Source organism: Crinia signifera, chromosome 3 (genome assembly GCF_055691185.1).
Source record: "Crinia signifera chromosome 3, ASM5569118v1, whole genome shotgun sequence".
NCBI classification, from domain to species: Eukaryota; Metazoa; Chordata; class Amphibia; order Anura; family Myobatrachidae; genus Crinia; species Crinia signifera.
The window spans coordinates 162,615,568-162,633,550 of NC_139219.1; the positions used below are offsets into that span (position 1 = coordinate 162,615,568).

Sequence of the window (17,983 nt, forward strand, 5' to 3'; positions counted from 1 at the left end):
CTCGCCAGTCACATTGAATACTGCCCTAAATCTCAGGCTCCGTGGCTCCTGCGATAACTTGTGCCTTATGTAAAAATCATTGATGGAGGGCCAGTTACAATTGATTTCGGACATGTTGGCACTAGATGAGGCCGAACCAGTGCTTTATATATTTAGCTTTTTACATTAAACTCTATGGTCACCTATTATTATATTTTTACCTAGATTATTATTATTTATTTATTTCAATATTGCCAGAAAGGTCATGCAGTATGAACTTCCTCTCATGTCACGATGACCTCTTTTTGCTGGTGGAATTTCCAAAGTTTGTAAAACCACATCTAAGTACGGATTCAGTATGAAATCCCGGCGTTCAAAATCCCGACGCCGAAATCCCGACAGCCGAAATCTCGACAAGGGGGGGACATGGATCGCCCCCCCTTGCGGGCTCGCTCGCCACGCAGCGGGCCCGGTGCCTCGCTACGCTCGGCACGCTAATTTATTCTCCCTCCAGGGGTGTCGTGGACACCCACGGAGGGAGAAAGTGTCAGGATTCCGGCGTCGGGATTCTGAACGCCGGGATCCCGACCGCCGGGATTTTAACTGCATCCCCTAAGTACAGTATGGTGATTGATACAAGTAAAAAACAGGATGATGTTGTACTGGTGGCGATTTGTAAAATGTCAGATTTCCTGTTGTCTTTTAGCAGTTTTACCTTAGGCTCCTGTGTACTAAATCTTCAAAAGAGATAAAGTGGACAGAGATAAACTACCAGCCTATCAGCTCATAACTGCCATGTTATAGGCTGGGTTTGAAAAATGTCAGTTAGCAACTTCTTTTCTGCCCACTTTATCTCTCTCCAAGAGTTATGGTGTGTGCACATGGTGAGATTCCCTTGCTATTCTACTTAAGATTCGAGTGCTATACAATCTTTGCTAACTCTGTATTAGATCTGCACTATATAGTTGTTGGTGCCCTGTCTATCTGGGTTTCGATTTGTGCGGCCACGGGAGCGCGCATCGGGAACGCAAGGTAAAAAACCTGTGCGATCTGCATACGATTTTGACTATACAGTCAAAATCTAATGTCAAATCTCACTGTGTGTAGACAGCATTAGTACATAGGCCGCTATACCTGGTGGTTTAAAAATCTCCACAAACTGTCAGTTTGATAAAACTGATATTTAGATGGGAATTCAGTTATCCACAGGGTTTACCCCAGTCATTAACATTCAATGCGGCCCCTCTGTCTATGGTGCCTGAACTGCACATGTGCATAGTCTGCAATGCGCATGTTGCCTTCGGCAAATTTTTCCTTTGGAGAGGCGCTTGCAGCCCTGATTTACAGGGGGCGTTCCAGGGTGGACATTTCATGGGTATGCCAGTGGGTGGGTCCCAGCGAATGCAGGCGCTTCCCTGCCTGCTCAGGGTGGGTGCATGACATCGGCGGCCGCCCAGAATTAACTTTGCTACAAGCAGCGGCCAAGTGACTCCGCCCAGAATTAACTTTGCTACAAGCAGCGGCCAAGTGAGCGCTGGATATAGGAGAAATCCTTTGATGGTAAGTAACCATTGAAGGATTTACTCACTTTGTGGGGGTGTTAGCATACGCAGCCCTGCACATGGGCTCAGACAGCAGGAGGGGGGCATACATTCGGCGGGCCACTGTTAACCTGCACGCTGGGCTCCTATCAGAAGTATGTACTGGCAGACAGAGACAGGGGCTCCCTGTGATCTGCTGTGCAGGGAGTCTGCGCTGGCACGGTTAGCACAGACCACACTGGCCCGCGGTAAAATGGGCTACCACCGTCTCAGAATGGCGATAGCACCCGGACCCGAAGTGATATTGGTACACTGGAAAACCTATGGGGGATGCAACTGTGGGTGGGACAGGAGGGATCGCAGCAGGTATCGGTGATTACTGCTGTGGTCCCTCCATAATACATTCTGGAGGTACTCAATATATGCGGCTAACCCCCAAAAACGGGGGATTAGCAGCAAATATTCAATGGTAAATGTGCACCTTAGACTGCTCTTCAAATTCCTCTGTTGTGTTACACTTGCTCATAATGGTGGTGATTTTGAAAGATAGCGCTCAGTGTGTAACCATATACAAGGCACGATACAAAATAAATTGGGGTATAGAGCAAATACTCCCTATTTGGAGATACAGTGATATGGAGGTGCGGCTCTCTAAGGCGGAGATGAAGTGGATTCACCGTTTGAGGACCCTGGTTCCACAGGGCCTCAACGGTGAATTCGAGCTTAAACCATTTCTGCTGTAGGCTAGGTCGCTCCACCATTCAGGTCTTTCTCTACTATCATCTCTTTTTATGTTGATAATATCAACCCATTATATTGTATTGACATGTTTTTCTTTTCTTTTAGAAAGAACCAATTTTATGTATTTTTTAAACGTTTACTTAGAAACAAGATGGCCGGAGCTTTCCGAACACGGAACTGCTTGAATGATAACTCCCAGCATTTGTGTTGAATGGAATAGCGATCGCCGCGTCAAACCGGCTTGATTTCACTTCCGCGTTCCATACTAAGCCCGTGACACGCACGGCCATCTTGGTTCCGGTGACGCGATACGGGAAATCCGGCTGGGTAATCAATGCGGAAGCGTGCACAAGTGTGTACGCTATCCGCAAGGACTATATATAGGGACATGTTCCCTTCATGGACATTATACACTCCTGAGGAAGAATTTTATTTGAAACACGTTGAGTGTCTTTTATGGAGGATTCCCTGGTCTGCTGACAGCTGGCGGTGACGTGTTATCCCCTGGTCTCTGGTTCCCCTGTTCCGGACGGGTCGGTCATAGACTTCTGAAGAGGATCTACACGCTATTTACATCTTCACCTGTATGCTGTATCTGCCTTTGTGGAATCTAACCAATGCTGTTTTACTGTCTACCAGTTGTAAGTGTGGACTTTTATTAAAAACCCCCTGTTTTAAAAGGTTAATTTGCACTATCTGCTTTTCCTTTATTGTACCCCCTTGTCACATATCCTGTGAAAGGGAGGTTATTTCTACAGGTTTCATCTAAACCCTGCCAGCATCTCATTTGGAAGCAGTGCTGTTTAATGGTGATATAATTAATTTTGTATCGTTCCTTGTATATGGTTACACACTGAGCGCTATCTTTCAAAATCACCACCATTGTTGCTCTCTCTATCCCTATGGTATCTTGTTGGATGTATACCTAATTGTGGTTTTGAACACAGCTGCACAAGTGTCTTTAATCGCGCACTTATTTTAGAACATTATTTGTCTCACACTTGCTCATAAGCCAAACTATCTGTGAGAAGGGCAAGCTTTGTTACACTTACTATAATGACAGCTTTTATGGCAGCCTTTGCATAAGCAAATTGATGTATCCCACTAAAATGTTGGTGGAAATGTTCTTAAATGGTGATGTATAATGAACATTATTAAATAAGTATATTTAGTCCCCGAGAGTTGTCCAAACTGCACTAAATATTTTTGCAGGATGATATGTTCTGCGTGTCTAGGACACCAGGGAATATTGGCGGGAGTACCGGATTGTATAAATTTATGTGCTGCTAAGCACACTGTGTAAAACATGCATTTTTTTTCTCCTGATGAATATAGGGGGTAATTCAGTACCGCTCGCTAACCAGCAGTGGTTCACTGCTTAGCAAACAGCTTAACGCCATCCGGTTACTCCTGCTCATTACATCTCAGTGGTTGAGTTGTATCCTGTCATCACCAGCAGAGGTCACAGCTGGCCCTCTGGCTACCTACCCCTTACTGGCTCCTAGGCTAGTGTCCTTGAATTGTCTCCCAGGCCAACTACCTGTTATTGCACTGCGTCAGTGACTAAACACCATTGGTGTCCTGACCGTCGACAGCTACTGTTGGCAATCAGGCAGTTAACATCTCCTAGCAGCTACCAGGCCGTCAACAACTCTTAACGGCTCCCAGGCTTTCCATACTTACCTCCGGCTCCCAGGCCTTCGATACTTACCTCCGGCTCCCAGGCCATTAGCAACCAACTCCGGCTTCCAGGCCATTGATCATTTACACCATGGGTCTTCAAACTGTGGCCCTCCAGATGTAGTGAAACTACATGTTCCAACATGCATTGACACATTTTTTCCTATAGGAGCATACCAAAACTGTCAGGGCATGCTGGGAAATGTAATTCCACAACATCTGGAGGGCCACAGTTTGAAGAACCATGATTTACACCCTCAGTTCCTAGACTGACGGTCATAGAATTATTATATTTCTCAACATCTCCAGTTTCCAAGTTCCAGTATCCTCTCTACCAACCAGCTCAGTACCAGAGGACCATTGCAGGGGGCCGCAACCTGCTCGTCAGGCGCAGCTAAGTCTAAAGCTTCTTGAGGGGTTCCCTGGTGAAAACCACCAGCGAGTTAGACTTCGCACCCCTGTCCTTGGTCTCCGGCAACCCTTTGGTCCAGCTGTTCCCTGGTATCCTAGTGTATATCCTCATCAAACAACCCTGTTTCCAGCACCCTCCACTGGTCCACCCAGGTCACAACCAAGAACACAGAACTCCCTGGTACTGACAGACATTTTTGGGGTGAAAATATGCAAAATTATGGAATTTTGGGTACAAGGTATGGGACAGGTATATTGGGGTCATTTATGAGAGGGACACGTCTTTTTAGGCTTGATGGTTAGAGTAATTCGATTTTTTTACTTTTTTAAAGGGGACATAAAATGACCCAAATATATACCCATACCCATTTTTATGTATCCCCAGTTTCAGTTTAGCACTAACTTTACTGAAAAATGCTTTCTATCATTTACATTTTTGCAAATGCACATAATAGCCAATTGATAAAGTACCCCAAATGCTTTCATTTTAACCACTAATAAACATCAATACTGTTATCTGATGTAAGTTTAGTTTGTTTTTTGAGGTACAGGCAGCTTTGCCCATTTTTCACTGCCAGCAACAATTTTCATGGTAACTGAATTTATGAATTTGGAATTGAATAGGCAAATGCCTATTTTTGCGAAAATAGCAATTACTTTAAATTACCACAATTTTGCATCTAATTGAATTTGAATTTACAAGTGGATATTCAATTATTTGATGTATATTGTTTAGTAATTTAGTTATTTGTATTATGTATCCCTTTGACTAGAGTATGAGCACACTTTGTTTATTTATATTAATTTCTTATGTTCCCAGTCTTGAAGTGTATAGGAATAACATAACCTGTAGCCAGTGAGATAATCAGAATGTTTAGTACTCATTTTATGGACCCTTATTTTTAAAATGAATGTCATACTGCTTAGCTTTAATATGAAACTTATTTAATGGACAGTACCATTAGTCATAAGATGTGTCATTTGATTCAGTACTAGGAGAAGTGGTCTGTTAGGCATAAATAATACAGAAGCCTTGTCGCCTCAGTCTGCTCCATCTTTACCCCTCTCAATCTGCTGCACTGTCTCCCTGCTGCATCCTGTGTGTCATGACCAAATTTGCCCTTTCAACATCTCAACTGGCTAAAGAAACAAAGTGATACATTTATATGTTATGTTTTCTCCATGTAGAGAAGTTCATGGGTGTGACATTTCAGCTCACTGAGCCAACTGTTAAGAAGTACAGTAATTGACAGAAGATTATTTATGCAGATACAGGTGGAGGTGTAGTTACAGGAACTTGTTCTACATCTATATGAATAAATTTTCCATCTGTTGGATCTTCATCTACCCACGAATGCAAAAGACTGTAATGATAATAATCATTATTAACCAATTTTATCAAGTCAAGTCCAGAGACTGCCTTCCAGTCCGAACTCGATGGGATGCGGATCTCAGAAACGTTTTTACTCCCAGGTGAGAATCCGTAGAACTTCTTGATGTTCTGCATGGCAAAAATCTTTGAGTGCTGATCTGTTGCTTGCTCAAAGAGAGTCTGCTCATTATTGACATAGCTGGTCCAGTATTTCAGATGAAGGTAAGTAAGGGGAGAACAGCACCTTGCCACACATAGGACAACGAAGAATGATATGGCCACCAGTGCTATCAAAAGCCATCCACTGACCTAAAAGGGATGACAATGGAGATAACATAAGTGTTGTTATTTGCAAACATTTGCTAAATTACTTGACCCATCTCAGTTCCAAACTAAATAACTTATTGTGCATATTAAACCCTCCAGTGGTGTTTTTTTTGTTTTTAGGGAACGCTCCCCACTGGGCGAGTTTTTTTCTGGGGAGCACTCCCTAAAAAAAAAACCACGTGGCAGACGATTAAGGGAGCAATTTTTTCCACGTGAAAATGCTGGCAATAATGTTTATTGTCATAATGTATTTTTTTTTTATAAACTAATCAAATTACTACAATTACTAGAAATGACTACAATTAATAAAAGTCAAGCTTTTTGTAAGCAACACTTTTTTGCTCTAGGTGGGAACATAAAGCACAGGGACCATATGTTCCAAAAACTTAGCTGTTATAGCTGTACAACGATTAAACAGTTGTGGAAATTTTAATTTTGGGGGTACCTTTTATTATAATTTTTTTATTGCGATGATGATTATATGAAATAATAAGGTTCTGAGTTACAGTATGATGCTAATTCCTTTTCGGTGGTAAACCATTAATGTAGTTTATGGTTTGAAAGTACTGGAATATGTGAATCCCTAATCAGTATACACACATTGTTAAAATTAGTGCATAAAGAAGAAGTACTGTATACTGGACCTTTGTATATCATCTCGGCGAATCTTTGAACATCAGACATAAGTGAGCATGGGATTAGTAGATCCAACAAAATCTAATTTCCTGACCTCAGGTGCAAGTGAATTTGGGATTAGTGGATCCAATACCCACACCCTAGGTGGCCTTCACCCATCTGTACCATGTACTTGGGAGCAGAAGTGAAATTAGTGGTGTCCCAGAAGTCCCTGACTTACGTAGATACTTTGAGTAGCATAAGTAGATAAGTCACAGCCAATCCCCCTTGAGCCACCAGCAGGATCGCAAGTGATCTTTTTTTCATGAAATATATTGCATACAATCCCATTCCCTGCTGCGGTATTCGATGGATCCTTGGTGCAGCAGTGATCATCTCCGGCTCCGATCCAATGTGCACAGGACCATGCATCAAATCAGAATTGGAGGTTAAACCACATGCAACCTTTTTTCATCCAATGCCTCGGAATCGGATGAAAAGGGCCCACATCACACTAGTGGATGTGGGCCTTGAAAGCACAATATTTAATGTCAGTGGAAAAGGGGAATTATTTGCTACAAGTATACATAAATATACAGGGCTATTGCAATATGCAGAACTTAGGGGTCTATGGGCCTGATGCAAAAAAGCACAACATTGGAAAAATTCACTGCAGGTGATGAAAATGTAACGAGCAGAGATAGTTATATTGGGGTGAAATGTTTTCAAATTTAAATCTAAATTGGGGTCTAAAAATAAATCGGTCTAACATCTGTGGGGTACATGCAAAAACAGCCAGTACTTACCCTACAGAGCAACAATATAAATCAGTGGTTACCAAACTTTTTTGAATCACGGCACCCTAGTGCATCAAAATATTTTCAAGGCACCCCTAGGCCAAATGCTTCTTATAGAGAAATTCAGAAAAAAATATTAAGTGAAGTGCATTGTGTGTATATATCACAGTTATCTGGTGAGGGACAGGATTTGCTTCTGTTTGTCCACATATATTATGATTGGCAGCCACCAGCACTGGTTTTGCCTGGTACATTGGCCATAAATAATATGAATTGATCCTAGTCCACCAACCCAAGGCACCCCTGCAAGTGTCCTGAGGCACCCCAGGGTGCCTAGCCACACAGTTTGGGAACCACTGATATAAATGTTGTTTTGCATAGCAACATGGTTTATTCAAGACACAAAATTACTTGATATTTTGCTTTACTGAATCTGGGTCTATGTGGACTGAGAGAAAGTACCAGCCAATCAGCTACAGCCATGTTATCAGCTAAGTTTAAAAATGACAGTAAAGGTGGCCATAAACTAGTACAATTTGTCCCTTCTCTACACATCGAGCCGATAAATCGTGTGAAAAGTTACAAATCGGAATTACTTACAATTCTGATCTGATGCACTGTCCTGCATGTGATACCTCAGCTTAATGTATGTGGGCCTTTATTAGCTGGTTGGCTGGTACTTTATCTCCATTCTCTTTATCTCTCTCCAAGTAAATAGACCCCAAAGAGTATTCATTGTAAATTATTCTAATTTGGGGTCACAGCAGAAGTACCTTTCAGCATTGTTATGTAACAAGGAAAACAACTGTAATCAAATGTATATGGCAGACTTGGTCAATAAAACATATTTCATTTACATAAACTGGCAAACGTCCCAGATAAGGTTAAACAGTGGATGAGATTCACATGCTCTATAAACTTTTGATGTGTGGTAATGACCAGAAGGATTACCACTAACTAAGGAGTTATTTCCATGTAAATAAGTTATTATTTGCAGGTTTGTTAAAGCTGAAATAAAATATAATTGCTACACATTTCTGCGTATAGTTAATTTCTCTGTTGTTTGACAAACACCTACATTATATACAAATGCATACGCTGTTTTGTTGTTTTATAACTGTGAGAAAAAGACAACAACAACTTTAGGGCAACAAATTTTCCTTGTTCAGTATAAATATCAAATATATTACTGCTCTATTTCTACTGAAAGCTTCAATCGCATATAAAAATTGGGTTTGACACTATGAAGCCATTTACCATGGTGACTAGTGTCTGACATGATGCATTATAATCAGTCACATATGGTCCAGTCATGAAGCAGTAAAGTACTAATGTCACTAGTGCTCACTGAATAAGCCTCAAAAATGCATGCTATCATTGACAGGGAGTGGCAGCAAAAAGGCAGCCGTGTCATGGTCATTTTCGGGGCTTGAACATGCTGTCAGCTTTGACTACATACCCTGCAGCATCCAGTCTGCATAGCCATAGACCTACTCGAGAATTCAATGTTCCTAGTTTTAATCCTTTGAGTCCCAATGTTGCTGTGAGAGATCCTAAAAATATCTGTTAAAAATGGCAACGTCGTTCACAGCGACTGTTCTTTTAGCATAAATAAATACAGCCAAGTCAATTACTTGAAGCTCAGTTAAATATTGCACCCAAAAAAAGAACAGTCGCTGTGAACAACACTGGCATTTTTAGTGGATATTTTGATGATCTCTCACAGCAATGTTGGCACTCAAAGGGTGCCTGTAAATGTGTACGGACTTACAAACGTGTTGTGAAGGCTCTCATTTCACTTTGTGCCGCAGCTTCACTTGCGAACACGAGCAGTTATGTGGCCTAGAAAATGTCAAGCAGATAACTGTAATTCAGACCCTTAGTTACCTTTTAGTTACAGTAAAAAATACTGTTAAGCTTGTTATTTGTATGTAGTATTTTAAGCAAGTATAGAAAAAGAATAAACTTTTTTTGGGTACATACTATTAAAAAAACTGTATATTAATCATTATTATTTGCAGGATCACAAACTCAATAAATGCTGTTTAACACTTTTTTGGACTACAAGCTACTCCCTGGTATACATCCGTGTGCATAAATGTGCAAGGACTGAGAAGCCCATTTTCAGCATCCTTAGATGCTCAAATACTGCTTGGTACATCTTTTTACCCCCACACTTGATGTGCTATATACCTATGGTGCAGATTACCTGCATCTCTGTACAAAACCACTATCCAATGCTCAGTCGTGGGTCAATCTGTGTGCACACACTCTGGACTTATACGCAAACATAAATACAAACACTGCATCCTATGTATCAATTTTTTTGACTCATTATCAGCCCCATATTGCATAGTGTGTGTATTACCATGTGTATCAACGGCTTTGTGCCCGCCACCAGGTATAAATGTAACTCCTTAAGCGCTCCTTACACCAATTATAACTAATATATACTATTGGAGCTGCTATATTCCTTAAGGTGAGTACACACGGGGGCGATTTTGTACAATATCGCGGGAAATATGGTCGCTAAGCGACCATATTGCCCACGATGGGAGTGTGCATGTTGATGAACTACACATCCCAGGATGCTTTGCATTCGTTTTGCTATGTGGCCATGCTGAAACTGATGCAAGGCATGCTGGGATGTGTAGTTCATCAACATCTGGAGGGCCTCAATTGCCCAGCTCTAGTGCAATCACTGGTAAGATGACGGCAGCCAAAGAGGAGGGACCAGCTTCCTGCAAGCAAGTTAGGCAGTGGGTCTGATTCAGTACTTTTAATTGGATGTATCTTGCACCCTGTGACCGCACTTTGGCAAGAAAATCATATCTGTAGATGTAATTTGCCCAACGTAAAGTCGCATACAGACTAGACAACTTTTTAAAAGTATCGCCCTGAAATGCCCTCCTGAGCGATATCTTTTAAAACAACATCTAATGTGTACACTCTATATCAATATCTAACCCCCCTTGCCCCCCGCATGCTCGTCGACAGAGCATGCAGTTTGATTTTGGCTATGTAGCCCACGACCTACATGTTCAGCGGGTCCCAGTTACATGACGAAACAATAATGTTTACCGATCTTGTTCAGTGTATAAGCTCCCTTTGGTTGTCCGCGGCTGATATAGTTTCTCATATCAGCCGTGGTGCGAGTCGCCTAGTGTGTATGAGGCTTAAGACCACAAAAGCCTCAAACACACAAAAATAACATTGTAATAAACACAATTACAAACAGAGCTAAAGTAAGAAAGGGAAGGAGGGGGAGGACAGGGTGGGCCTGCCCCATCAGTGGTATGTACCCTGGTGGCTAAACCCTTCCCATATACCAGCCTCTATATTCCTACAGCACTAGGAGTCCGCAGCATGGGCTTCTACATGGTAAAAACATGGAAACTAATCAGTAAGGAAGAGAACTCTGATGCTTTCTTCCTTTCTGTGCAGGAAGAGCAGAGTAATGTACAGCTGTATGTCAGACACAGCTGGGGAAGGAATGTATGTGTATGCAGGGCTGTAGCAGGAGAATTAGCACCCTGGGCACTCTAAAACTCACACTCTGGGCCAGATGTATCAAGCTTCAAAAGCTCCTAAGTGGAGAGTTATAAACAACCAGCCAATCATCTCCTACCTGTCATTTTTAAAACCCAGCCTGTAACATTGGAAGTTAGGAGCTGATTGGCTGGTTGTTTACCACTCTCAATTTTATCACTTTTTGAAGCTTGATGCATCTGGCCCTAAACTCTCTACCAACTGGTTTGAACAAGGCCTAATGACAAGTTGTTCACACCAGATGGGCTCTTTATCAAATAATATTTGAAGAATTAATATGCAGGTTTTTGTGTGAGAAAATCCCTTGGCGCCTATATGGTAATAGAGCGTCGCCTATCTTGAGTTGGAGGATATTTCCCTAATATCCTAATGCATAAGAGCCCAGAAGTAAAAAAGAAGATTTTCAACTCAAAAATGGCGCCCCTCCCTCGGATTTAAGTGCAGAAATATATCCCAAAAATTTTTTTATTTGACAAAAAATACTCCCCTTTTTTTCAGGTATGCTTATCAACGAGGCTTTACTTCACACAAGCTCTTTTTCTCTCTCTCTCAGGTGGAGTTGTTCAGTGATTCCATATAATAGAGATAGGAGATAAAAAAGTATATCCAAAAATGTGAAGTATATCTTAAATATCAACAGATTATATTAGAGTAGGCTGATATCAGCCTACTCTAATATAATCTGTTGATATTTAAGATATACTTCACATTTTTGGATATACTTTTTTATCTCCTATCTCTATTATATGGAATCACTGAACAACTCCACCTGAGAGAGAGAGAAAAAGAGCTTGTGTGAAGTAAAGCCTCGTTGATAAGCATACCTGAAAAAAAGGGGAGTATTTTTTGTCAAATAAAAAATTTTTTGGGATATATTTCTGCACTTAAATCCGAGGGAGGGGCGCCATTTTTGAGTTGAAAATCTTCTTTTTTACTTCTGGGCTAATATTTGAAGAATATATCTATTAAGGATCCCATGGATGGACTACAGAAGAGTCAGTGTATCCAATATCTACTGCAGTTCCATTTAATTCAATAAAAGTGTTGGCTCAAAAGTGATGAGGTGGGACTGTGATGTTGATGTATAGACTTTTGCACAATGTAGGCCTGATTCATGGCCACAAACTGCAAGTTTCTGCATACAGCCCATGCACAGATGCATCATTGCATATATTTGTCCTAACTGCGCTGGACAGAATAATGCCGGGTCTGTTTTTCCATGAAATGGGGTGTTTCTTAGTGAAGACTAGGCAGCAACAGTGCGTATGAGGAAAGTCTGCTTCTGATTGATCACTTGTATCTAGCATAGTGCTAGTGCAAGTTCCAATACTATTGCTGATGGTTGAGACAGCTGCTGTAAAATCAGTGCGTGGTACTGCTTTTCACTTGCATGTGCATGAACCCTGGCATTAAAACCACAGAATTTGCATTAGCATAAAGGGCCCAACATACGCAGAGATTTGTGCCAGAGATTTATAACGGGAGATTCAGCACGGGAGATTTCAAATCTGTCACAACTGTCACTGAAAAAGTGACGTAAAAAACTGCACTTCATCACAAAAATAAGAACTAATAAGAAAAAACGTTGTGCTTCATTTCAATTTATAATGTCAAATTCTTTAATCTCTTTATTATGCGGCTAAAAAACTGTGACCAACTATTGAGCTGCAACTGTACTTGCATTTAGAGGATGATGCAGTATATATCTGTTCACCTTCATATTGTGCAGGCTCCATCATATACATTTGCGAGTCATCTGTAATTACACCTTTATTGCCTGCATGGCTATTTTCCCATATGCTGACTTATATGCAACAGTGACACCCCCCCGTCCCCCCCCCCTCAAACATTTATTAATTGGTGGTAGTGTTCCCCCACAAAAAGTTTAATCGTTGGTGGTATAGTGTGGCATCCCCCTCTCCCCTCAACCGTTGTTGGCACAGTGTAAAAAAATAAAAGCTTACCAACCAACTTCGGAGTCTTCCAGTGTTGCATCCTTTCAGCCTCCATCCGACTGCAGAGGGCGGGCGCTGCAGGTCAAAGTGGTGTCTGTTTGTCTTCAGCGCCTTCAGCAGGGCTTTCGGGTGGCAGCAGCGGGGCTGCCCATCTCCAGCAGTTGAGGCAGGAACCGCTGCTCATCATCTTCATGATGGCGCAGGGTAGAGGTAGGAGGCAGCCGGGACCCTGGAGAGGGAGAAGCGGAGGCCAGCCGCGGATGGAGCCTGCAGCTTCTACTGCAGGCAGGATTCAGGGCACTCGCTCAGAATGCGCTGTGAGCCTGCTATGCTGGCGATGTTCTGAGCGAGTGCTCTGAATTAACCAGCGGGGCTGTTATTAATCGCGGGGCTGCTACACACACAGTAATTCTCTGCCATTTTCTGAGCGATTCATTTAAAATATGTAAAATCGCTGTGTGTGCGGGGCCCTTAAGATCTGCCTGCCGTTTCCCCTATTTCCAGCATTTCTACCAGAACATAAACTTGCACTTTGAAGTGAGCTAGGCATATAGGGGTATATTCAATGCTCTGACAGCGAGCAGTGCCGATAGCTCACCGTCAGTATTCAACTGCCCCCCCCCCCCTCCACTCACCATTTCCACTCGCTGGTTCTTTTCAGCGAGGTGGAAACGGTGAGTGCAGACATCAAAACTGTAGGGCTCAACACAAAATGCAGTGGGCTCCCTGCATTTGCGGTGAACATCGCAGTTTAAGGGAATTTCGCTGAAACAACCAGGGGGTTGGACGGTGCCATAAAAAAAGCCATCCTTGCCATACAAACCGCCCTCACCGCTGCAGTGTCTCCCCATATATACCCCATAATGGTGCATTGGTGCAAAACCAGTATGATTTGGCAGTGCTCCTACAGTTCTCATCATAAATTGATCTTACTGGGTACACAATATTTTAATGATAAACTATAAATAACTAATAGTGTATTTCTCAAGTGTTTTGCAGTTGGAGAATGACAAAGTTGTGTACAAACTGCCTTCCTACTTGTGGAAATGTCCTAACTTCTGCATCATTATGTAATCCTCATCTTGCCCACTGGTGAACCCGCCTCTCAATCTGTTTTCTTTCATATACCTATTTCATGACCCGCAAGTATTCAAATATTTTGTGACCTGATATTTTCGTTTCACGCTGCATTAACCATATTTCAATTTAATAATACTGAATAAAAAATAACCCTGATCGCAGTTAACAAGGGCTGCCACAGGTAGCAGTCCTCAAAGTGTAAACTGAGCATTTGGTAGACTCCAAGTAACCTGTAAAAGATGGCTACATTCATGTACCTGGGACTGGTATCTGAGCTCCAGGACCACTTCATCTTTGACCCTGGTTAGATTGCTGGCCACCAGCTGGGGGCAGGGGAACTGGGCCAGAGTGTGCCTCCTTGCATCAGTACTCAGGTTCCTGAGCACATCATAGTGCTCCACACTGGCATACTCAATGATGGCACACGTGTAGTAGGTGCCGTTCAGCAGAGTGACTGCCAGCCAGGTGATGGGGGCCACAAGGGCCCTTCCAATGATGTTCCCCAGCACAAAGCAGATGAGTTTATACTTCATAAGGATCCTCTGCGAACTCATCTCCTGCAGGGACGAGTCGTACGTGGAACCCGTGAACAGTCTCCATGTATTGTCATTGAACACGAAGCCCACGATGAGCAGGACCAAGGCAGGTACTCCCAGGAACGCGATTCCGTACTTCAGGTTCTCCCCGGGACTGCACGGGCAGCTGAACGCAAAGAAGGAGAAGAGCTGCTGCCCCCCCACAGTCAGCAGCGCGATCACCGCATTGAAGATGATGGACTCCTTGCTTTTGAGGAAAGATATGAGAGCCGCTAAGGACATTCTGGCTGCGATCCCTGCGCCCTGGGGTCTCCCGTGTCAGGCAGTTGTCTCCCCGCACAATAGTGACTGTGCCCTCCCGCGTCCCTCCCTGCGCTGCCGCAGCCTGACTGACTCCTGACTGAGGTGATCTTTCTGGTTTTACTGGGTGTTCCCTAATAGACGCCCGGCCTCTCCCCCGCCCTATTCCTGGTCCTCTCGTCGTCCTGTGTGGGAAGCGACAGCAGCAGCAGCGATGTATAGGGAGGGTGGGAGGCATTACACCCGGTCTGTGTGCTCCGGACCGTTCCGGTTTGACTAAATCCCGGATTAAACACGAACCGGACCGGACGCGACATTACAAGCTCCGGAATTTCATGAGTGGTGCCTGTGCGGCGTTTCTGGTTCCGGTTTTTAACTAATAGTACCCCAAACATGAAAACTGTAATCTCTCCCTCCCGTTTCCACCAGCAGGGACACCCCACGTACGGGAATTGCACGGGGTTGGGGGGCGGTCTGGGGCTGGTTGCAGGGCTGGCAACAGAACTCTTGGGGCCCCATACACGAATATCTCTAGGGACCCCCCACCCCCTCAAACGCTATCACCCCCACATCTATGCTGGAACATAAACTGGACGCACTGCAGCCTACATTCTATCACACTGACACACTCTCTCACCCTGTGACCTGCGCTCTATCACACTGACACACTCCCTCACCCCACAGCCTGCGATCTATGACATTGATGCCCTGCCTAACCCCGTGGCCTGCCCTCTATCACTTTGACGGACTATTTGACCCTGCGGCCTGCACTCTATCACACTAAGGTCATCCCTCACCCTACAGACTACAAAATTGCACAATGACCACAGTACTGGCTGCCTGTGCACAATTCTCAGAGTAATTCTGCTTGTGCATAATGTCCACAGTGATGTCCTTGACCCATAATGAGCCTGAACACAATAGTTAAGTTACCCACCTCCCAATGATATACACCCTCCCCTGAGACACAATTGCCCCCCTCGCCATAGTAGACAGTTAAATCCCCTTCCACATATTTTGCAGTTCCCTTCCTCCCCCATGGTACAGTACAGATATACTCACAGTTATGATAGTATGCACCTTCTCCGTTGTAGACTGTTCAGGGCTCCAGGGGAAACTTTGACAGTCTGCTCGTGGTCTCATGGTGCAGTATACATTGAGTCCTCCAGCACCGGCTGCCTGTGCTGTGCCTCTTACAGCAGCCCAGTGGTCACTGTGCCGGCTCTGTTTAAGTGGTGGCTGGGAAGTACTGCTGCTGCCGCCGCGGACTTCACTCCCACCTAGCACCAGTGGCCACCGTGCACCTCCCACCCAGCTCCAGCACCCGCCGTGCGCCTCTGCCACCTCGCTTCATCCCGCCCAGCCCGCGCCGCTGACCTCTTTGGCTCCCCTCCTCCCAGCCGCAATTTCTGAGGAATATAGTGATACACCTCCCGCTGCCGACCTCCTCTACTCCCAGGTCAGCAGTGCCGGCGGCGTGGGCGACTTCGAGGTACTATAAATCTATGCCTGATGATCCCTGGGGCCCCTCTCACCCTCGAGGCCCGTCACGGGTGTCCCCCTTGACCTCCCTGTCGCCGAGCCTGGCTGGTTGGGAGTCCCTGTGCCTGTTGCTGCAGTGCAATGCATATTAAAGTAGCATCAAATAAAATCTGTGAGAGGGACGGGGGCATGGCCAGGAGCTCACAGAGAACTGGTCATGCCCCCCAGAGACAAAACCGGGAGCATGGTCTCGCAATTGTGGCCATTTCCCACAAAGCGTTATGTGCAGCACAGTCCCCCACCATTGGAGATGGGGCTGAATTTGCTGCTCCTCGAGCAGGCCTGAATCGGACCCATTATCAGCAGCCACTGTATCACTTTACCAGGGTTAATAAGGTTGGGATGTACTAAGGGGAAAATGCGATAAAACCCCGAGTGTAAAAACCCATGTCGACCTTACCCATGTCGACCTAATGCTTGTGTCGACCTAGACCCATGTTGACCTAGACACATGTCGACATTGTTGCCTGTCGACCTAGTGGTGTCAACCCAATGCTTGTCGACCTAGTTGCTGTAGACCTAATGACCGTATCCCTTTCCAAAAGCACACATCACCATATATACACTACATAGATGGTATTGCATACTTGCCTACTTTAAATTTCACCTCTCCGAGAGAAGCCCAGAGAGGCAACACGTCAGGGGGGCAAGGACAAGGCTGACATCACAGCCCCCATGCCGGAAATCTCAGTGATTTGCGGGCTTAAATTATGTTAAATGCGTGATTGCGTCATTTGCATAATTTAAGCCCCTCACCGCGGACCCACGATTTGCGGTAATTAAACCAGTGGGCAAGGGGGGAGCGGGGGCTATGAACAGAAAGACTTGCCCATCTGCCTGGGGGGCTGAGAGGCTCCAGGCCATTCCGGGAGGGTTGGCAAGCCTGTGGTATTGCAGTTGATTAACCCTTTCACTTTAAATTCTTCTACATTATTTTCTCTTTTTATTATCTTGGTCCCTCTCAACCCATGTGAACACATTTTGAAATGACCACACACACACAGAAAAACCTTGTGATCTTGCAATGAATGTGCAGGAGTTTCTGCTTTCAATAAACTTGGTGATACTGTACAACAAATTTTTATATTGCTTGCTTTCCTAAATACCAATTGTGGATGATTAATACCTTTTGGTTCTTTTATTTCTAATTTCTTACTCTCCTTTTGTATTGCTGGGGTCTTTCCTCCTCTTCCCTCTTCTAGATTTATTTTGTCTGTTCTCATGGGAAAGAGCAATACTTTACTCTCTTCTACCACTTTTACACCAGAATGCCGGGTAGGACCCGGGAAATTGAACATGGGAAATTGCCAGGGCATGCCCTGCCTCAGACCCAATTTACACTGCACTTCAATCTGGGTTATTCCCTTTTACACTGAAAACGGATCAGCCCTGTCTTTCCTTGCTGGTGTCATTAAAAACTGACCTTTTGGGCTGTTTGAGATGAGGTCACAAAAAAGGGAAAAGGGAGGGGGTGGGGTCTGCCAAATAGTCAGGCTGAGGGAGATGCTGTGGGACACACTGCGTGACAGCCAGCGTGTGTTGCTGCAGATGAGGCTGT

The 17,983-nt window shown here is 44.1% G+C and overlaps 1 protein-coding gene across 1 annotated transcript; it reads right to left on the bottom strand.

Moving 5' to 3' along the window:
• Nucleotides 1-5,280: 5,280 nt before the first annotated feature.
• CALHM4 (calcium homeostasis modulator family member 4) lies at nt 5,281-15,461 on the bottom strand. Its single transcript, XM_083176852.1, has 2 exons — nt 14,305-15,461; nt 5,281-6,033 (listed from the first exon to the last, which is right to left on the bottom strand). Exons 1-2 carry the CDS (start codon nt 14,863-14,865, stop codon nt 5,614-5,616), a joined length of 981 nt encoding a protein of 326 aa, XP_083032978.1. The 5' UTR covers nt 14,866-15,461; the 3' UTR covers nt 5,281-5,613.
• Between the last annotated feature and the right edge of the window lie 2,522 nt (nt 15,462-17,983).

Excerpts from the sequence above, each read along its gene's own strand:
- CALHM4 (XM_083176852.1), bottom strand. The coding sequence starts at position 14,865 with ATGTCCTTAGCGGCTCTCATATCTTTCCTCAAAAGCAAGGAGTCCATC. Across the intron at positions 6,034-14,304 it reads AGCTCAGATACCAGTCCCAG|GTCAGTGGATGGCTTTTGAT; the intron begins GTACATGAATGT and ends CATCCCTTTTAG.